Genomic DNA, 22,506 nt, shown 5'->3' with positions numbered 1-22,506 from the left:
GTTTGATGATAACTGATTTATTTAACTTATATTCCTAAGGAAATGATAATACTACATCCTTTTTCAAACCCTGAATGCACACCATCTGAGTTGCTCCTATAATGTATTGCCTTCATGAATTATACTGACATAATTTTGACTTTACTCCCAAAAGAAGCTTATAGAAACAAAACTTTTAAAGTGAAATTGTTACTGTACCAGTAGAGAGTTGTTAACTAGTCAATTCAGAGAGAAAAACTAATCAACTCTAGGCTGGGTATTATTTATTTTTTAAATTAAAAAAAAATTTGTTAAATTTTTTTAACAAATTGTTAAAACAAAATTTTGTTAAAACAAATTGTTTTAACAAAATGTTAAAACAGAATCTTGCTCTGTTGCCCAGGCTGGAGTGCAGTGGCACCATCTCAACTCACTGCAACCTCCATCTCCCAGGTTCAAGCAATTTCCAGCTAATTTTAGTATTTTTAGTAGAGATGGAGTTTCACCACGTTGACCAGGCTGGTCTCGAACCCCTGACTGCAAATGATCCTCCCACCTCGGCCTCCCAGTGGATGTTATTTGTTACTCTTAAAACTTGTTGCTTGTTTTAGGGGGGAAAAAGACCCAGAAGTAGAATAAAGAACCACACTGTTGAGATCTTTGCCCGAACAAAATAGGGTGTATAGGAAGGGAAGTAACACTGGATGGGTACCAGGGAGCCAGCTGATGGGAGTGTTATAAGCTCAGCGTCTGTGCGTTTGGTCTTAATATGAAGGAGAACAACTTAAAAATCATCTAGAGGATGGAGTTGTAATGCAGAAGAGATGATTGGGAGGGCTTCATTTTGAATGAAACCAGAATGTAATCTATAAGGTGTCCTATTAAATGAAAATAGAGAGTAAAGGCTGAAATCAAATACTACTATGTTGTTTTACAAAGCAATAGCAGCTTGATTTGTAAGTAACCTTTTCCATAAAGTGAAATATGTTAGAAATGAGCAGTTGCCTCAGGGTTCAAAGACTGAAGAACTGATCAGCAAGGCTGACCTGAAGGATTTTCTTTTTTTTTTTTTTTAATTGAGATGGAGTCTTGCTCTGTTGCCCAGGCTGGAGTGCAGTGGCACAGTCTCGGCTCACTGCAGCCTCCACCTCCCGGGTTCAAGTGATTCTCCTGCTTCAGCCTCACGAGTAGCTGGGACTACAGGCGCGTGCCACCACGCCCAGCTATTTTTTTGTATTTTTAGTAGAGACAGGGTTTCACCGTATTAGCCAGGATGGTCTTGATCTCCTGACAGCGTGAGCCACCACACCTGGTCAGGTTTTCTTTAAACAGTATTAAGAAGTACAGATAATACAGCGGCAGAGAAGAGAATTTCAAATGTTGTCGTATTTACCTAACTTTAGTGCTGTTTGAAAGGTAGGTAGTGAACTTTAGAAGGCCAGTTATTGAAATATTTGTTACTTAAATAGTAGTCTCCTAGTCCTAAAACATTTTATGTGTTTTAAATAATAAAATACAAAAATGGATACTACTGTATTGAACAGCTCCTGAATATTATTACTAGTGTCAAGACCAGCCATCTCCCTCTGCCAGCTTTGTTCTTGAAAACAGAAAGAATGTTACACATTTTAATGTAGTAAGTGGGCCAAGAGAGTTCTAAAAAGTATGGTTTTAAAATTCATCTCCAACATCTAAAAACACACATTAACTTCTTTTTCTTCTTCCTTTTCTATGTGAAATCTGAGTAAACTTACTGTTGATTTGCTTCTCATAGAATAGTGTTGACCTTTTCTCGTAGTTGCAGTGACCTATATTTAAGTTAAAGCTTGAGCCAGCTAGTATAAGAAACACATTTGCTTTTAATTAGTTAAATATAGTTAATATAAGAAGTAAATTTATGGCCTGGCACAGTGGCTTACGCCTGTAATCCCAGCACTTTGGGAGGCCAAGGCAGGTGGATCATGAGGTCAAGAGATCGAGACCATCCTGGCCAACGTGGTGAAACCCTGTCTCTACTAATAATACAAAAATTAACTGGGCATGGTGGCACACACCTGTAGTCCCAGCTACTCAGGGAGCTGAGGCAGGAGAATCGCTTGAACCTGGGAGGCAGAGATTGCAGTGAGCCGAGATCACACCATTGCACTCCAGCCTGGCGACAGAGTGAGACTCCATCTCAAAAAAAAAAAAAAAAAGGTAAATTTATTTTCATTTGAGTAATTAAATATTTCATATATACCAACTGATGCTTTTTTCATTAGGTTTTAAATGTTGTAATGATATGATTCTTTTTAAAATCGGAACCCCCGCCCCCACTTCCCTGCTGAAAGAAACCATACATGTAGCAGCACTATGTGGGAGACTTGTCTTGATGGATGAGAATAATTTCTAATTAATCTTTTTTTCCTTTATTTGTTGTAGAAAGTGTGTCAGATCTTCAAGATTTTTACTTTTGAGGAAGAAAATTATAGAACTTTCAGAGACCACCACAGTCTTCCTTTCATCCTTAGGAAGAACTTACTTAACTACATATCAATAAAATAGACTCTGGAGCATAGTTTCAAGTTCTGACCTTACATATTGCCACTAACTGGTTTACATTACATGTCTAGGCTTCAATTTCTTTGTCTCTTTAAAGTGTAATAATAGTACCTACCTTACAGAGTAAGTTTTTTAAATGAAACAAAGCATTCACAGCACAGTGCCTGCTCCATAAGTACTCAGTAAAGGTTAATTGCTATTGTTATTAATGTGAATATTGTTAAAATCTGATTAGATTCAAAAAGGATTATTAGAGGAAGTGGCCTTAAGACTGGTTCTTCAGAAAGACTACGCGGGCAAAGGTATTCAGAGCAGGGAGAACAGCATATGCAATGTCAGGGAGTCATCAGAGGTCAGAGAAAGCTGGTCCAAGAAATGAGATGAGGCTAGAAGGGTTGCTTGGAGCCAGATTCTGAAGGACCTTGTGTAGCTTACATAGGAATGTGTACTTCTTGTTGAAGTGACCAAAAGGGAACTAAATGAGACATCTCAGTAGGAGACTAACAAAATAAGATAATTCTCATGGCAGTTGGAGGATGGACTAAATTATGTTTCATCATTGTTAAGAATGTGGCAACTGATTCCATTTTCTGGGAAGTTACACAAGGAATGGAGAAGAGGATCTAGGCAAGAAAAATATTTCTGATGTAAATAAGATTTGATTACCAATTGGAAATAATCTTTCTTGTTTTTAAAGACTGCGAAGAAATGAGTCTCAACAATATCCCTTTTGAAAGTTAGGCAAAGATTAACTTTATGCCTTTACATTTTTATTTAATGTTTTATTCTATTTCATTTTATTTTTAGAGACAGGGTCTCGCTCTGTTGCCTAGGCTTGAGTGCAGAGGCATGATCATAGCTCACTTCAGCCTCAAATTCCTGGGCGCAAGTGACCCTCTTACCTCAGCCTTCTGAGTAGCAAGGAACACAGGTGCATGCCACCATACCTGGCTAATTTTTTAATTTTTTGTAGAGACAAGGTCTCACTGTGTTGCCCAGGCTGGTCTTGAACTCCTGCCTCAGCCTCCTAAAGTGCTGGAATTACAGGCCTGAGCCAACATGCCCAGCTTATTATTTAATTTTTTAAAAGATCCTACCTTTACATGGTTGAAAACCCAAAAATGTATGAAAAGGTAGAATGAAAAAATTATTCTTATCTTCATCTTTCATCTGCCTAGCTCCTATAAACTGCCCCTTCTGTAGGTAAAATGTCTGTTAATTTCTTTGCAACCTTCAGGAAAAATAATTATGCATGTTCTTTCAAAAAAGAATATAAAATTAAATAAGAGTAAAAGTAAGAGATTTTAGAACTCAATTGTACTGCATAAATTTTACCAAGACAGAATCATTTTTGAAAGTTTGAGGCTGTTTAGCAACAATCAATTCATATTGTTTATTATGTCAGTAGAATGTGGTTTGTTCTTTTAACAATGGTATTGATATTGTGATGGAATAATCTATAATTTTATACTGAATTCAAAACATTTAGCAGTGTCTTAGTGGTAAGATGCTATAGCTCATATTGTTCCTGTGTTGCCAATGTGGGGAAAAAAAACCTTTTTAATATTGTGTTTGTGCCTCTGTCCTTTTTGGAGTCAGAGTCAGTGCAAGTACATACACAGGAGTAAATAGTAATAGATACAGATCTAGTTATAGTAACTTGTAAGATCTTAGAAGTAAACTTATGGTACTTAAGAAATTTGGCTCAGTATGGTGGCTCACACATGTAATCTCAGCACTTTGGGAGCCCAAGGTGGGAGGATTGCTTGAGCCCAGGAGTTCAACACAAGCTTAAGCAACATGGTGAAACCCTATCTCTTCAAAACATACAACAAAATTACCTGGGCGTGGTGGTGCGCACCTGTAGTCCCAGCTACTCGGGATGCTGAGGCAGGAGAATCCTTGAGTCCAGGAGGCTGAGGCTGCTGTCAACTATGATCACACCACTGTACTCTAGCCTGGGTGACAGAATAAGACCCTGTCTCGAAAAAAAAAAAAAGCAAACCAAACCAAACAACAACAAAATTCATTGGTGCTGCTTCTTGTTTGGTGAAAAAAAAAAAAAAATCCAAACAGGAGTTTAGTACATCTGTGCCTACAGTTTGCAAGAATTTTGGTTGCAGTCTAGGCCAATAATGTATCCTCTTTATTTAGAAGGAGTTGACTTTGCTCAAGCAGTTTTAGCATTGTACTATTCACTTAATTATGCATAATCTGTGTGCAGCCCACATTTCTCTTTATCACAAATTGCCTTTACAAACAATTGAAGTTTACTAATTAAATATTGAATATTCTCATCTAACTTCATTTTCTTCAAGTAGCGTATGTCAGTGAGGTAGGAATTAGGGGCAAGATATATTTGACTAACTTCAAACCTAAGATGGTGTGCATGTAATAATATATTTTTGATTGAGGTGTTTTTGCACTGTCATCATACTGACTAGAGTCAGATTCTTAGTTGGCACATCCAGGTGCTCCAACTTTGTGTGACCTAGATAGAAAACATATGGAGGTTTGTGTGTATTTTTAGCACATGTTAAGCTTTCGGCCTAAGGGCAAGATTTACAAAAACCTTCAGGAAGTGAAAAGAAAATCTCTGTTTTTGAAAATAACATAGAATTGATGAAACGGTAGAGAAAGCAAACTGAAAACTGTATTCTGGATTCCCAGTATTCCCAGTTTTTATTCATCATATTTTATAGTTTAGTTTTTTAATGATGGATCCTGTTTTGAAAATGAATCTTAGTTGCCCAATGAGAAGATTTTATTTGTTGGCAGACCACTATCATTTATTACTAGCCCAAGTGTAACTAGTTTAGAAAATGCTCTTAAATTAGCCCCTTGATCTGATGCAATAATTGCCTAGTGTGAAATAATGCTCCCAGACTCCTAGCGTGTTTACTTTAAAGTAAAATCACATTGCATGGTTCTCATGTTTCACAGCTTTTTCTAGGACCCATTTCCTGAAGTGATCTTTCTGCGGTTCTGTATACTAACTATTCAGCAGGTCAGGCAGTGAAATAGCATCCTTGCATTAATCAGCAGCTAAGATTTATATCTGTATCTAAGGCATCACTCTAATATAAACTAAAATAAACAAGATGATGTTTACATTAGTAATACCGCAGGCTTTTTAGCTATATTCAGTGCAGGAATTTTAAAACATTGGTTTTTTGAAATATTTCCTTGAATGCTTTATTTTAAAAATGTCAATATCAGAGAGTTAGCATTCCTTTAAAGAGGTACACTTTTTGTGAATAAGATTTTTTTTTTCATTTTTGGGGGGGTCTCGCTCTGTCACCCAAGCTGGTGTGCAGGGTGAGCCACTCCCACCTCAGCCTCCTGAGTAGCTGGGACTACAGGTGTGTGCCACCATGCCCAGCTAATTTTTAAATTTTTTTTTATAGAAACAGGGTCACACTATGTTGCCCAGGCTGGTGTTGAACTCCGGACCTCAAGTGATCCTCCCACCTTGGCCTTGTGAATAAGTTTTTATGGTTCAGCGATTCTTTGTCATAAGGAACTTCTGATGTGGAAAGTATGAAGCAGGGGACATTTCATTTCCTATAATTGCAGATTATTCAGAACCTTATCTACTTACTTTTATTTTGAACATTGTTCCTTAAATTATTAGCTGTTGGCTGGCTTAAAACTAGAGCCATAATAGCAGAAGCCAGTAGTTTGCCTTTCTAGAGTGCGTGTGCACGCAAAGATTACAGTCTGGCAGTTCTTCAAAAAACATGGAGCTACCATGTCACCCAGCAGTTCCACTCATAGGTCTATACCCAAGAGAAATGAAAACATATGCCAACACAAAAACATGAACATGCATGTTTATGGCAGCATCAGTTATAAAAGCCAAAAAGTAGAAACAACTCAAACGCCCATCAACTCATGAAAGGATAATTCAAATGTATTATCTACAATGGAATATTATTCAGCCATTTAAAAGGAGTGAAGTATTGATATAAATAAACTTGAAAAGGTTATGCTAAGTGAAAGAAGCCAGTCAAAGCCCATATATTGTATGGTTCCATTTATATGAAATATCCTAAGTGGGCAAATTTTATAGAGAGAGAAGCTAGATTAGTGATTGCAAAGGGATAGGAGTCACTGATGATGGATATAGGATTTCTTTTTGGACTGATAAAATTGTTCAAAGATTAAATCATGCTGTTGGTTGCACAGCTCTGTAAATCATCCAAAAACCATTGAATTGTAAATTTAAAGTGGGTGAATTGTAGAGTGTATGAATTATACCTTAAACTGTTATATTAAAAAGAAAGAAAAGGAAAGATTGGTTTGGATTTCCTTAAGTCAAGTAGTAGACAAAAAGTGTAATTGTAACAGGTATGGTGGTATGACAACTAGCAGCCTTATCTTTAAAAACAAAGAGCTAGTTTTCAACTCTACTGGGGTTACTTTTTCCTAGGGGAAAAAAAATGTGTTTATTTGCTCATTCCTTTAACAAGTATTTAGTGGGCTTTACTAGGTGTCTGGTACTGTTCTTGGTACCAGAGATTCAACAATCAACACTGAACAAGCTGAACTCATTATCTCCTGCCACCAATCCTGCTCTTGTGAGTTTCTTATCTTGTTGAGTGTTACTACCACCATTCCAGTTTCCCAGATCAGAAATCTGGGAGGCATTCGTGATTCTTCTCTTTTTATTCCCTCTCCACATAGAGTCAGTCATCAAGCCCATTTTGTATCCTTTAGTCTGTCCCTGTTTTCTGTTTTCCTCCTACCAGAGTGGTGGTTCTGTTAACACAGCCCGATAATTCTCAGCTGCAGTGTATTAATACTAGTAAAGTACCAAAGTTTGCAAATGGTTTGTTTTAAAAAACAAACAAACAAACAAACAAAATAAGGGAATAATCCTGTCAATGTCACTTTCACTGACTTGCATTCCACTGAACTTTTGCAAGAGGAAGAGAAAGCTGTAGCATGATAGCTAGTATACTAGGAATTAATTACACGTAGTCCTCAGGTCACCTATTGGAATATTTTTTGAATGTGAACTTTCAGTTTTGCATGTCATTCGTAAAAGTTGAGAGTCTCTGAGTTGGAGGAATACGATCACTGAGACAGAGTCTCTCTCTCTCTGTTGCCCACGTTGGAGTGCAGTAGTACGATCTCAGCTCACTGCAACCTCCGCCTCCTGGGTTCAAGTGATTCTCCTGCCTTAGCCTCCCGAGGAGCTGGGATTATGGGTGCCCGCCACCACGTCTGGCTGATTTTTTTATTTTTAGTAGAGATGGGGTTTCACCATGCTGGCCAGCTGGTCTTGAACTCCTGACCTCAAGTGACCCACCTGCCTCTGAAACCTTTTTTCAGTGAACCAAGCTAATGAAACTGAGTAATACAATTCTGCTATTTTATACCTCCTCCATAATCTTCAAATATTTAAATCACTGTCATTTTGCTTTCAACAAAAGACCTCCTTTCTGTATTTTAGAACAAAGGGAAACGTTCTCAGCCTCCAGCCACTGAGTCTCCAAACCTACTTGCTAGTGTACCCATTCTTCCCCTTCAGTTTCCTGTTCAAATGTGTCCTATTCCTGCCTCCAGTTATTTCCCTGTCTGCTTGCATTTCCCAGCCAGACTTTCTGAAACACTTGTTTCAGAAAAGTTCTTTTTTTTCATATCCTTCCCACAGTCACTATCCAAATTGGTTCCATTTACTTCTCTAGAACTTCTCTCACACTCTTGATTGCCATTTAGCCAACCACGTCTGTTCCTATCATACTCGCTCAACATTGGAAATATATGATGACTACTTTTTTCAAAAACATCCTTATTCTGTGTACCGCACTTTGCTGCTGCTCTTTCTGCCTCTGTGACCACTCCTTTTAGGTTCCTCTTCTTCCTCTGCCTGCCCCTTTAATGTTGATATTGATGTTTTCTCCCAAGCCCTTTGCACAGTTTCCTCCAGACTTAGGAATTGCTAAGTGAATTCGTTGAATTCTACCTGTACTGATGATGGGATTTGACTGTAATTGGACCTTGTTTAACTGAAGAAATTGCAGTATGTCAAATCTGATTATGTACTTCAAAGCCAAACCTTGGTCTAGTCTCTCTGGACCATGATTCTCTTAAAATCTACCCCATGTTGACCTAAAAGGAAGAAGCTGAAGCAGAATTAATATAGAGAGTTTATTTGGACCAGCGTTGAAGACAGCTGCCTCAGACACACTTCCAAATTATCTTGGGGTGTGCTCCATTAGGCTTTTGTTGTAAGCAGGTTTTTAAAAGCAAAAAGGGAAACGAGTGAGTTGATAGAGTTGTTTGTCAGGAATTTTGATTAGTAGTTAGCTGTACATCTTTGAGCTCTAGGGTATGGGTTATGGTATCTGGTGTGTGGCATTGTTAGGTCAGTGGCTACTTGTGGCAATAGCAAGCAGTTTTCAATAAATACTTAGCTCAAGGGGAAAATTACTCTCATTTTAATGCTTCTCTGGGCCTGATAATTTAGAAGGGCTCACATTTTTCAGATACAAAGTATTATGTGTATGTGTGTGTGTGTGTGTGTGTGTGTGTGTGTGTGTGTGTGTGTATATATTCTTATTTTATTTTTTAAGACAGAGGTGCGTTCTGTCACCCAGGCTGGAGGGCAGTGACGTGATCTCGCCTCGCTGCAACCTCTGCCTCCCCAGTTCAAATGATTGTCCTGCCTCAGCCTCCCACGTAGCTGGGATTATAGGGGCATGCCACCACGCCCAGATGCTTTTTTGTATTTTTAGTGGAGACAGGGTTTCACCATATTGGCCAGGCTGGTCTCGAACTCCTGACCTCAAGTGATCCGCCCACCTCAGCCTCCCAAAGTGCTGGGATTACAGTTGTGAGTCACTGCAACCAACCTATTGTTTCTCTCTCATCTCCAGCATACTTGCAGTGAAAAAATTCCAACCTCATGATTCAGCTTTTATGTTTATGAGATTCAGTTAACATTTTGCGAATTCTCTATTTAAAAGGTACAAAGGTAATTTTAAATTGTGATTTAATTAAGAATGGTTTTTCCAAAATTTTTATACCTGTTGACTGTTTATATAAATCCTGTAACATAGCCGATCATCCTCAGTAAAATAGTAATACCTTATTTGAAGCAGCAATTTGTTTTTAAATATACACGAAAGTCTATATTTTGAATGTGAGGATTAGAAGTAGAGAGAGAATCAATATTTAATGAAACCGTTTTATGCCAGGCACAGGCATATGTGCTTGTCTACATATGGATTTTTTATCTTCCAACAACTTTGAGAAATCTTGTAAAGAGGAGAAAACCAAGGTAAAGGGAAGTTAAATAGATTGTACACTGCAACATATACAGCTTCTAAAATTCAGAACCAGAGTTTCTTTTGTCAGACCTCACAGCTCATTAATCTCTTCTAAGTGATACTGAAATTTTAAGCTGAGGATGAATGCCAAATATAGGAATAAAATACTGACTTCTTGAGTTCAGTAAATCTAAATTGTTTTAAAAGTTATCTGTATCATTTTTGTCCCTAGGCAGTTATTTGGCAGAAAACCAGAGTATCAGATCACAAGATGGCTCTCATGTCAGTTCTGGGGACTGCTGTTATGAACAATATGGAATCCTTTCAGTACCACTGTGAAGAATCTCAGGTATACTGCAAAAATGTTCTCTGATAATTCTGATTTACTTACGAAGCTGTTCACATATTTCCCTTTGGGGCAGTTGCAGTAGAAAGAGGTTAGTCTTTTAACATTTTAATCAAATATGTGTGTAAGGTAAAAGAGACAATACAGAGCTTATGTTAAACCTCTTTCCCTTTTTATCTTGTTTATTGCTTACAATGATTTTCAAAAAAATTATGTTCAATTTAGAATCTTTTCTGTTTCTACTATAAAAGAAAAATAGTTGACTAGGCATGGTGACTCACGCCTGTAATTCCAACACTTTGGAAGTCCAGGGGATCAGATCACCTGAGGTCAGGACTTCAAGACCAGCCTGGCCAACATGGTGAGACCCTGTCTCTAATAAAAATACAAAAATTAGCCCCGTGTGGTGGCACATGCCTGTAATCCCAGCTACTCGGGAGGCTAAGGCAGGATAATCACTTGAACCCAGGAGGCAGAGGTTGCAGTGAGCCGAGATTGTGCCATTGCACTCCAGCCTGGGTGACAGAGTGAGATTCCATCTCAAAAAAAGAACCGTTTTTCTCCCCCTTTCCCATTCCACATATGTACTTAAACTTTTTCTTGATCTATCAGTTTAGACAGTACTTTTTTACTCCCTAATACTGGATGACGTTCTTAACTCAAACTTTTCTTCTTACTCCTTCCTCTTTGAATCGTATCAGCAATAGTTTTATATTATCAAGTTTAATTATATATAAAATATATTTTTATATATGTGTAATTTTTTTTTTTTTTTTTTGAGACAGACTCTCATTGTGTCACCCAGGCTGGAGTGCAATGGTGGGATCTCAGCCCACTGCAGCCTCCATCTCCTGGGTTCAAGTGATTCTCATGCCTTAGCCTCCCTAGTAGTTAGAATTACAGGGATATGCCACCACACCCAGCTAATTTTTGTATTTTTAGTGGAGACAGCATTTCACTATATTGCCCAGGCTGGTCTCGATCCCCTGACCTCGGGTGATCTGCCTACATGACCTCCCAAAGTGCTGGGATTATATGCGTGAGCCACCACACCTAGCCTCGTATTTTCTTATGTAGCCATTTTTTAAGTGTTCTATCTTTTGTCTGAAGATTGATTCTAAAAGTTGAAAACTTGTATGGACTATAAAACAATCTTCGTTAAAAGCCCAGTATTATAGTAGGACTACATTTTACCTCGGCGGGCAGATCACGAGGTCAGGAGATCGAGACCATCCTGGCTAACATGGTGAAACCTTGTCTCTACTAAAAATACAAAAAAATTAGCCGGGCGTGGCAGCAGGGGCCTGTAGTCCCAGCTACTCAGGAGACTGAGGCAGGAGAATGGCATGAACCTGGGAGGCAGAGCTTACAGTGAGCCGAGATGGCGCCACAGCACTCCAGCCTAGGCGACAAATCGAGACTCCGCCTCAAAAAAAAAAAAGATCCAGTGTTATATCTCTTATGCCATATAAATGATAATATTCCTAGAACCCTGATAAAATGGAATCTCTGTTCTTGTATTCCCATCAGTTGCTCAAAATTTATCATGTTTTTCTTTGCTTTATAAATAGACTATCTTACATAGTTTTCCGCTTTTTCTGGGATTTTCAAAAGTTTTTTTTTAATGAAAAAGTTTTCTTCATCATGTTAGCAATAAAATCCAACTCTTTAGTCATCCTAGCTGTAGTTGGTAATCCATTTCATTACATATTTTTGAACTCATTGTTCTTAGACCCCACTTATTTCTTACTTGGATCATATCTTAGGCCTTCTGCACAACTCTCATCTTCAGATTTCTTTTAATAGGAATGATGGTTGGTTCCATTATTGGTATGTCATGCCTTCCTCTTTTTTGGCACTCATACTCATTTTTCTTTTTTTTTGTTTTGTTTTGTTTTTGAGATGGAGTCTCGCTTTGTCACCCAGGCTGAAGTGCAGTGGTGCAGTCTTTGCATACTGCAACTTCTGCCTCCGAGGTTCAAAGGATTCTCCTGCCTCAGCCTCCTGAGTAGCTGGGACTACAGCCACAACACCTGGCTAAGTTTTGTATTTTTAATAGAGGTGGGATCTTACCATGTTGGCCAGGCTGGTCTCAAACTCCTGACCTCAAGTGATCCACTCACTCCGGCCTCCCAAAGTGCTAGGATTACAGGTGTGAGCCACTGGATCTGGCCCCATACTCATTTTTCTGAGGCATATCTTTAAGTAACTTCCACAGAAAGAGGGGACACGAGAGGTAATTTTTCATGTCTGTGGCTGGGCCTGGTGGGTCACACCTGTCCCAATACTTTGGGAGGCTGAGGCGGTTGAGGCCAGAAGCTCAAGACCAGCCTGGGCACATAGTAAGACCCTGTCTCTAAAACAAAAATACAAAAATTAGCCCGGTGTGATGACTCACACCTGTAATCCCAGCAGTTTGGGAAGCCAAGGCGGGGGGATCACCTGAGGTCAGGAGTTTGAGACCACCGTGGCCAAAACATGGCAAAACCCCATCTCTACTAAAAATACAAAAATTAGCCAGGTATGGTGGCAGGTGCATGTAATCCCAGCTACTTGGGAGGCTGAGGCGGGAGAATCGCTTGAACCTGGGAGGCAGAGGTTCCAGTGAGCCAAGATCTTGCCACTGCACTCCAGCCTCGGCCAGAAAGAGATCCTGTCTCAAAACAAACACATTTTAAAAATAACTAAAAATTTTCATGCCTGAGAATGATTTCATCTTGCACTTTCTCTTGTTGATAGTCTGGCAGACACAGACTTGTTGATTGAAATTAATTTTTGAGATCTTGAGTATTTTTTTACTGTCCATTTTTGCTAACGGTAAACAATGCATTCCACTTCTTTTTTTGTTTGTTTGTTTTTCTCGAGACAGACTCTTGCTCTGTCACCCAGGCTGGAGTGCAGTGGAGCAATCTTGGCTCACTGCAACCTCCGCCTCCCAGGTTCAAGTGATTGTCCTGCCGCCTCAGTCTCCTGAGTAGCTAGGATTGCAGATGAGCACCACCACACCTGACTGGTTTTTGTATTTTTAGCAGAGTTTCACCGTGTTGATCAGGCTGGTCTTGAACTCCTGACCTCAGAATCCACCCGCCTTGGTCCCCCAAAGTACCCATTTCTTTTTTTCTAGATGGTACGTTTTCTTCTCTTTGAAAGTTCTTAGAATCTGTCCTTCATCCTTACAAGGATGTGTCTGTGTGTCTTTTATTATTTGTTTATTGTGCTGAGCACTTGATGTGGATCTTTTGAATCTGAAGGCTCATTTCTTTCTCAGCCCCAGGTTATATACTTCCATCCATTATCACTTTGATAATTTCTATTTTTTTTTTTATGAAACTCCCTATTGTCATTAAGACCTCCTGTTAATTTTATCAGGTTTCCCATCTTTAATTTTTTCCATGAGTTTTGAGAAATCTGTTTTTTCAACCTTCTGTTGAATTTTTTTTTTATTTTAAAAGTTACGTTTAATTTCCAAGAGTGTTTTTTATTGCTTTTTCATACTTACTGTTTTATGGATACAAAACTTGGGTCTCTCTAAAGATAATTATTTTTGTTTTTAAATTATTTGTTCCTTTAATAATTTCTGTTTATTAGGAGGTCAGTTTTGTTTTACCTGTCAGGTCTTTTTCCTCCAGTCCTCTAATTCTCTTGTCTTTCCCCAGGAATAAGAAATCTAATTGGGAACATGGTGTTTGTAGCTGGGCTTATTGACTGTCAGGTTCCACGTTAGTGTTGAGTAATCAAGGTCCTAATTCTGTTCCTGGAGTTGTGCTAAGCAGTTGGCTTCTTGTCTTCTCTTCCATTTTTTTTTTTTTTCATAATTTGTTGAAACCTCTTCTGCTACTAGGTCCCTTCCCATTCTCTTTGTAGTATTGAGTTCTTAATTATTGCTTATCAGTTTATTAAAATCTTGGATGGAAGCTTGTACTCAGGTAATTCTTGGGATTTTCTTTGCCGGGGAACAATTCAGGCCAACCTTTGTGGCCAGCTAGAGTATTGGCCATGATGTGACATGGATCCTATTTTTCAGAGCTCCCTAAAGAGTTGTTTTCTAGTTTTGACACACTCCAGTGCTACTTCAAACTGGTTACAGTTGCTGACTTGGGATGGCAAGGTTACTGTCTAAATTCTGCTGGATTCCTTGTAGCTTCGTGGTACTTTGTTGCCTACAGTGGTAATCCAGACAGCTTATGGCAGGAGATCTAGACTTGATACCTTTACCATCATGCCCTGGATATTCTAGCTATTATAATTTAGTCTGAAGACTAGCAGTGTTGGCATCACCTGGAAGCTTATTGAAAATAAAGAATCCTGGGCTTCATCCCAGATCGACTGAATCAGAATCTGCATTTTAACAAGGTCCCCGGGTGCTCATTCAAGTGTGAAAAGCACTGATCTTGACTTTGGTCAGCTATGATTTCATGAGTGAATGGGACTATCACATGAATCAGTCCTATACTTGGAAATCTTTTCCTCCCATCTGTTTTGAGATGTGTTGCCAGATCTGTGCTTGCCCATTGAAGTTTTATTTTCAGTGGGCAAGCACAGATAGAATTGCATAAAGACTCCTAGTAGATATGATAATTTTTGCTGCACCTCTGTGTGGTTATTTTTGCATGGTGGATTGAGGGAATTAGGTAAGCATGTGTTAGTGTTCCAGTTCAATAGGCTGCCAGAGTGATAAACTTGAGTGACTCTCTGATGAGAGTGATCATCTAACCAAATCCCTCTTCTCTTGTTGCACTGTGTGTCTAAGGTGTTGTATTTATATTGCCACCACCTACCCATCATCACTTCATTCTTTCTGGGCTTTTATGGTTGAAGGATACTGGTCCTATATCACAGTTCCTTTGAGCCCTTTCTCCATCCCTGGCCAAAAGCAATCTTAAGTTCTTTTCCACTGCTAGTTAGTGGTTGTCCTCACTCACCTCACTTCTGTCCCCATTATGTACCTTTAAGATGTGCAACTTGGCCACCAAGGCCTCTTGACTAGTCTGAATGACAGTCCCTTTGGCCATGGGAACCTTGAATGTGGAGAATCTTTATATATCTCTTCCCATAATGTGAGGGTACTTTTTTTTTTTCTCCCCCATCTACAGGGACCCCACATGGGAAGAGCTAATTATTGGTGGTGATCTCAACAGGGCCGCTGCTCTGGTGGCTTTTGTGAGGCATTTCCCATCGTGACTTTGTGGGCTTGATGGAGCTCCTGAAGTTACCTTTTTGACATCTGTCTTCTCTTTGACATTTCTATCTCTGCATTACTTTATGCTAAGTTCTGAATAAATTCCTCATCATTGCCTGATTTTAATTCCCAAAACTATATATTTTGTTTCTAGGATTTACAATTTATTTGTTTTCATATTCTTCTCTTCTAAACTTGATTTATAGCTACCAATTCTAATTTCTTTACCTTTTTTTAAGTGGATGCTACTTTTCTTTTTTTAAAAGCATGTTGCATATACTAATAATTTCAAAGTCCTTTTCATATTACTCTGTCATTTCTACTTTCTTGAGACAAAATTATCTAATTCTCTGATATTTTATATGCTTTGAAAATTTAATTTCAAAATCATCTTGAATGCAGGTTTATTGTTTTTGTTGCTTTGTTTTTGCTTTCCCCAACTTCCACTTCCTTCCCATAGTTGGGCAGATAGTTCACTTGCTGGTCCCAATTCAACAGCAGGTATCATATTAGTAATTCGTGCCTCATCCTGCCAAGATTTTACAGGCCTCTTTTCTTAGCCAGTTTGGCTTAGCCTTGTTCTTGGTTTGGAGTTGTCTCTGTTCTTTCTTGTGACTCTGGCAAGCAGCTCCAGACAGTGGCCACAGTATTTTTAAACTTTTTTTTTTTTTTTTTTTTTTTTTTTTTGGAGAAGAGGTGCTATATGAGCCCCCTTTTTTAAGTGGAAAGACTGATTTCAGTCCCCTGTCTGGAATGGGGTGTTTTCAGTCCTTATTTCCATACCAGAATTTAATTTCCAGCTGACACATCTTGTTTCTGATCCTAGACCACATAGGACATTTGACTTTAGCCGTCACTCCCTGTTAAATGTTTTGCAATCATAACATCTTTAACTACTTTTCTGTGGGTGGCCTTTTGAAAATTTGTATTTTTTCTATCACTGTTATATATTTGCAGTTGGAATGGGAGAGAATGGGGTTTCACATGAACTTGTTTCACTGTCCTGACCAAAAGTACTTAAATTACTACTGTAAAAGTATAACTTCATGGTGTTGTGGAGATTTACTGAAAGAGGAGAAGGATTAGTGTTAGGAGACCAGCCAGGGTTACATCAGTATAATCAGGGTTAAGAAGAGGAAATGCGTTTGACAGACTGGGTACCTGGCACAGCCCCTTATCATAGTAAAGGAGTATAGGAGGAGCTAGCAGGATAGAAGTAGGATGAAATATTTTACCAAGTTTTGAATGTGGTGACATTGAGAATATTTTTGTGACAGCCAGTTGAAGATGGTAAGCACTGGGGAGTGAAAGAAATAGAAGTTATATACATTTGTATCTTGGCATCACTGGTGTATGGGTAGTTGTTGAGTAGATGTGAATGAAATTAGGAAGAGTAACTAGAGAGCAGGAAAAAGGGGCCTGATAATGGAATTTGGGTACCATCATCATTTATACAAGGTAAGGAAAAGGGGAGAAACCAGCAAACTAGAATGAAGAGGAGGCATCAGAGAGGAAGCAGAAGGACCAAAAGAAGGTTGAAACATTCATTCAGTGAGACCCTTCCCAGATGAGAGAATTGTGAGGGTGCAGGGAGTCAAATAAGATAAGGGCTGCGTAGTGTCCCTTGGAGTTGGTTATTGAAGTAGAAGCCTGCTTATAGGGGATTAGAGATGAAGGGAAGAGAGGCCCTTAGTTGAGAAGCAATTAAGGAAGAGAGGTAGTTGTATTTTGCCTTCAATTTTTGTTTTGCTTTTTAGGAAATTGAGTAATATACTTGGGTACAGAATTTTGTAAAGTCTTGCTTAATTTTTAATTTTGTTCACTGATTTGGTGTCTCAAGTTATTTTTCCATGAACTGGCCTGATTTTCACTTTTTACAGCATTTTATAAGACTTTACTGTTTTATTTTACTTTGCCATGTAACTTAAACATAGTTTGTTCTTAAGATTATCCTAAACCATTTTTAAAGCTCAAGATCTAGAATAGTAATTATTCAGTGGCCAACCACGATGGTGTGAAAGGAAATCAATAGCAATATTACATATTTCTTCTTCATTTTATTCTTTATTCTTGTCCTTTCAGGGCAGACTTTTTTTAAAGTCACAAACCCAATAAGTCTTTCAGAGGCTTAAACAGGCTCTCCCTGATGCCCAGCAGGTGCTTTAAGAAGGGTCTCATGTTACCTGGTAAATTATACAACCATTTTTAAATGCTGTGAAGTTTTGCAGTTAATTAAGTAGTATCATTTTATAATGGATTATACAGATTAATTTATTTTTTCAAATTGGCACAATTTGGCATTGTGACAATAATGCACTTAGTGTTCTAAAACTGGTAATGCATCTCCTTAAACACTTATTTCCAAGGACAGGGATAGTCATAGACATAGGTGGCAGCTTACAGGCTATGTTAATAAGGAGCCCCACGGTTCCTGCTTAACTGAAAATAGTACCGCCAGTGACTTGCTTGTTTTTCTCAACCTAAAGTGTTCCTTGACAGATTAATAACACATCTAGTTCTAGTTTTTGCTGATAAGAGATTTTAAGCCTATATTTTAAATAATTTAACAAAAATCACATAGCTAGTGGTAGAACTGGGATTCAAACCTTGTCAATCTGGCTCTGTCTTATATTCTTAACAGTATAGTATGTTGTCTTTAGCTGTGTTCGTTAACTAAAGATAAAAGTGGGAGCATATTCTCTGCTTCCTATCCCTTCAATATCTTTCTCTTCTCTCTGGTATTCTTTTCTAGTATCCTTTTCTCTTTCCTCTTTATACATTTGTAAAGTAGAGAAAGATAGCATATAAATAACCAGTAAAATTTTTATAGAAAGAGTTTTCTAAACACAAATGAAGCTAAAGTACAACAGTGCAATCAGTATTTAGCTCTGAGGAAGTTAATACAGAGTAAAAGATTTTTTTTTTTTAACTCAGAAATGAAAACCCAGTAAGATTGGCTTTATATAGCATACTCAGAATGAAGATAGAAACAGCAACTTCTTTATAGGAAAAGATGGTTAAAGAGAAAAGGACAACAGCCAGAGAAAAGTCACAATGTGAGGAAAGAAACTTTTAAAAGACAGAAAAAGGTTGAGTAGAGAGTGAATGCTGTACATCCCATGACAGTTAAATATCTGAAAGTATAACCATTCTTGAAGATTTTATAAATGCCAGTTTTTCCTTATAATTGCAAAAAAGGCAGACAGCACCAGTGTAGCATGCTTTACTATTTTATTTAAAGTTAATACTTGAGATGTGGTTATCAGGAAGTATATGGCTTTTTAGACCTTAAGATGAAAATCTGTTTTTTAATTTTTTTTATACCTTTCAAAGTGTATATAGCTAGACCCATGGAACTACATTGTTGACATTGCATATTCTATAATTATTATATAGATTTATCTCAGTGGATTTCTTCCAAAGTGTGACGCAGACCACTCTTTCACTAGTCTTTCAACACCAGAAAGAAGTTTCATCTTCATAAACAGTCGACCAGTACATCAAAAAGATATCTTAAAGGTAATATGCTTTAGAAAAAAAAATTATTTGAATTGGAAATTTGTCACATTGTAACAAGGACTACTTCCAAGAATTTGCTCTAAAAGAAAAAGAAATACAATATCATTTATTAAGCATTATGCATGATAAAAAGACATGTGATGTCTCTCTTATTCGTCACGGCAATTCTGGACTGCATTATCATTCCCATTTATAGTGAGGAAACAAATGTTCAATGTTTCTCTTAGGCCACATAGCCAGGAAATTAAGAGTTGGAGAGTTAGTAGTTTTTTTGCCTTTTTTTTTTTTTTTTTTTTTTTTTCTGAGACAGAGTTTTGCTCTCCAGGCTGGATTGCAACGGCATGTGGCGTGATCTTGACTCACTGCAACCTCCGCCTCCTGGGTTTAAGCAATTCTCCTGCCTCAGCCTCCCAAGTAGCTGGTATTACAGGCACCCGCCACCATGCCCAGCTAATTTTTTTTGTAGTCTTAGTAGAGATGGGGTTTCACCATTTGGCCAGGCTGATCTCAAGCTCCTGTATTCAAGTGATCTGCCCGCCTCGGCCTCCCAAAGTGCTGGGATTACAAGCCAGAGCCACCACACCAGAGTTTTGATTTGAACCCTAAGCCTTCAGAACTTACATGACATTGTGATTTTTAATTATTAAGCCAGTTTCATTGCATGTTTGTACTTGTTATGAATGTTTGTGCTTCATTTAGGTTCAAGGCCTCCAAAGGAGTATTACTACTTAGATGTTTTTCACTTTTTTTGGTTTGTTTGTTTGTTTGTTTTTTGAGATGCAGACTTGCTCTTTTGCCCATGCTGGAGTGCAGTAGCATGATCTTGGCTCATTGCAACCTCTGTCTCCCAGGTTCAAGAGATTCTCCTGCCTCATCCTCCCAAGTATCTGGGATTACAGGTTCCTGCCACTGTGCCCTGCTAATTTTTCTACTTTTTAGTAGAGACGGGGTTTCACCACATTGACCAGGCTGGTCTTGAACTCCTGACTTCAAGTGATCCCTCTGCCTTGGCTTCCTAAAGTGCTGGGATCACAGGCATGAGCCACTGTGCCCAGCCATGATAATGCTTTTCCTAATAAGCAGTTGCATCTACTCAATTTCTCAGTTGAATTTGCTTGTTTTTATTGTACTTTAAGTTTGGTGATATTTTCTTTATTTACATATTATTTTTTCTTTTATTTATTACATGTATTTCTAGTTAATCCGACATCATTACAATCTGAAATGCCTAAAGGAATCTACTCGTTTGTATCCTATTTTCTTTCTGAAAATCGATGTTCCTACAGCTGATGTTGATGTAAATTTAACACCAGATAAAAGTCAAGTATTATTACAAAATAAGGTAACTCTTTTCAGATAATTTTTTGTTACGCTATTTATAAACATATATTCCTGTTTTCATATTTAAAAAATTTGTTTATATTTTTCTTTTTTATTATTTAAAATATTGTCTATTTTTTCATAATTTCCCCTAACATTTGTTAATTTGTATTTTTAGGAATCTGTTTTAATTGCTCTTGAAAATCTGATGACGACTTGTTATGGACCATTACCTAGTACAAATTCTTATGAAAATAATGAAACAGATGTTTCCGCAGCTGACATCGTTCTTAGTAAAACAGCAGAAACAGATGTGCTTTTTAATAAAATGGAATCATCTGGAAAGAATTATTCAAATGTTGATACTTCAGTCATTCCGTTCCAAAATGATATACCTAATGATGAATCTGGAAAAAACACTGATGATTGTTTAAATCACCAGATAAGTTCTGGTGACTTTGGTTATGGTCATTGTAGTAGTGAAATTTCTAACACTGATAAAAACACTAAGAATGCATTTCAAGACATTTCAATGAGTAATTTATCATGGGAGAACCCTCAGACGGCATATAGTAAAACTTGTTTTGTAGATTCCGTTAAGCACACCCAGTCAGAAAATGACAATAAAGACCATATAGCTGAGAGTGGGGAAAATGAGGAAGAAGCAGGTCTTGAAAACTCTTTGGAAATTTCTGCAGATGAGTGGAGCAGGGGAAATATACTTAAAAATTCAATGGGAGAGAATATTGAACCTGTGAAAATTTTAGTGCCTGAAAAAAGTTTACCATGTAAAGTAAGTAATAATAATCATCCAAGCCCTGAACAAACGAATCTTAATGAAGATCTATGTAACAAAAAATCAAATGTAATAGATAATAAATCTGGAAAAGTTACAGCTTATGATTTACTTAGCAATCGAGTAATCAAGAAACCCATGTCAGCAAGTGCTCTTTTTGTTCAAGATCATCGTGCTCAGTTTCTCATAGAAAATCCCAAGACTAGTTTAGAGGATGCAACACTACAAATGGAAGAACTGTGGAAGACATTGAGTGAAGACGAAAAACTGAAGTAAGTTTCCAGAGCTTGCATGTGACCTGAATGTTCAGCTATTTCCATTCTATATGACTCACTGTTCAAAAAGAATTTTTTTCACTTCTTATTTATGGAAAAGCAGATTGGAAAATACCTTTGGCTTGGATAAAGTACCTTTTTTGGTAACACTTTTTTTTCTGCTAATTTAGGTTTTTTGTTGGGGTGAGGCTTGTTTTATTTTGTTTTTTGTTTGTTTGTTTGTTTTAATATAAGCCTTAACTGTTTTCTTATTTACTAAGTTTTTTGCTAAAGGTTTTCCATTCATCTTCTCAATTTCAAACCACCATTATGTTCTTTTGTTTTGTTTTACGTTTAATGACTTTTCTGTTGTAGAACTTTTTTAAAAAGCTTTTGCATTGGAACAGTTATAACTGGTGTTTTTAATGTCTTAACTAATCCCTTTCTTAAATTGGTCTCCAAAATATGTAGCACAACACAAAAAATATTGTATTATTGGCGATTCAATTTAGTGTTGTTCATTCATACTGTTTCTATTCAGTATAACTTAAGGCTTGCTTCTAAGATGTATTATTTATTATAACTTATAAACTATAGTGGGTATTTTTATTATGTAAATAGGTGATTTGATCTGTCTTTGATTAAAATAGTACTTGCCATGTTTAAATTAGATTATCTGAATAAATGTTCCAAAATAATATGATGAATGTTTTTAATTGACTAGGACACAATATAAACACAAAATATTACGTTCTGGTGATCTAACCCAGCAGAAAATGAGAGTAAAATTATACCTCCAATCATATACAGGTATCTAAGTATCTCAATATTATGTCAAATGTGTGGGAAAATTTTTAAAGGTAATTCATCATCTGGAGTTTATTTTTGGTGATAAACTCCCTAGATACTTGACCAATTTTTTTCATTCTTTCCTTAGCTTATTCAGCCTTATAAAAACAGTATCAATTTAAAATGATAAAGACCACCGTTAATACCAAAATGAAAAGCCCCCATAAAGCTTTTCTCTTCAGCCTTTTTTTGTCACCTTTTCTTTTTAAGTGGGAATGGTTATTGTATTTTGTTATTTTGGAAATATCCACAGAAGTAGACATTTTGAAGTATAAAGCCATTACCCCATTTCACCACCCATCATCTCATGGTCAGTCCTGTTAGTCCTGTTTCATCCATACTTCCATTCACTTTCTTTCCCTTTCTTTATTATTCTGAAGCAAATAATAGGCATACCATCTCAGTATGTATCTCTAAGAGATAAAGATACTCATATTTTAAACATA

At 37.4% G+C, this 22,506-nt stretch overlaps 1 protein-coding gene across 10 annotated transcripts in view; it reads left to right on the top strand.

Moving 5' to 3' along the window:
- The window catches only part of PMS1 (PMS1 homolog 1, mismatch repair system component), an 89,052-nt gene that overhangs the window by 46,564 nt on the left and 19,982 nt on the right, over nt 1-22,506 (top strand). For 8 of the 10 annotated variants that reach the window (XR_004053097.1, XM_030916089.1, XM_010370274.2 and 5 more), the window contains 4 exons: nt 10,030-10,146; nt 18,719-18,841; nt 20,040-20,183; nt 20,340-21,229. Coding sequence is in view for 9 of the 10 variants with exons in the window: in XM_030916089.1 (XP_030771949.1) it covers nt 10,030-10,146; nt 18,719-18,841; nt 20,040-20,183; nt 20,340-21,229 (1,274 nt within the window). In the remaining variant the exon portion in view is untranslated. The remainder of the gene's footprint in view (nt 1-10,029; nt 10,147-18,718; nt 18,842-20,039; nt 20,184-20,339; nt 21,230-22,506) is intronic. The other 2 variants (XM_030916083.1, XM_030916084.1) reach the window with 2 other exon arrangements.

The sequence above is a fragment of the Rhinopithecus roxellana genome, chromosome 14 (genome assembly GCF_007565055.1).
Source record: "Rhinopithecus roxellana isolate Shanxi Qingling chromosome 14, ASM756505v1, whole genome shotgun sequence".
In the NCBI taxonomy this organism is placed as follows: Eukaryota; Metazoa; Chordata; class Mammalia; order Primates; family Cercopithecidae; genus Rhinopithecus; species Rhinopithecus roxellana.
This window is presented reverse-complemented; position numbering and strand designations above follow the sequence as displayed.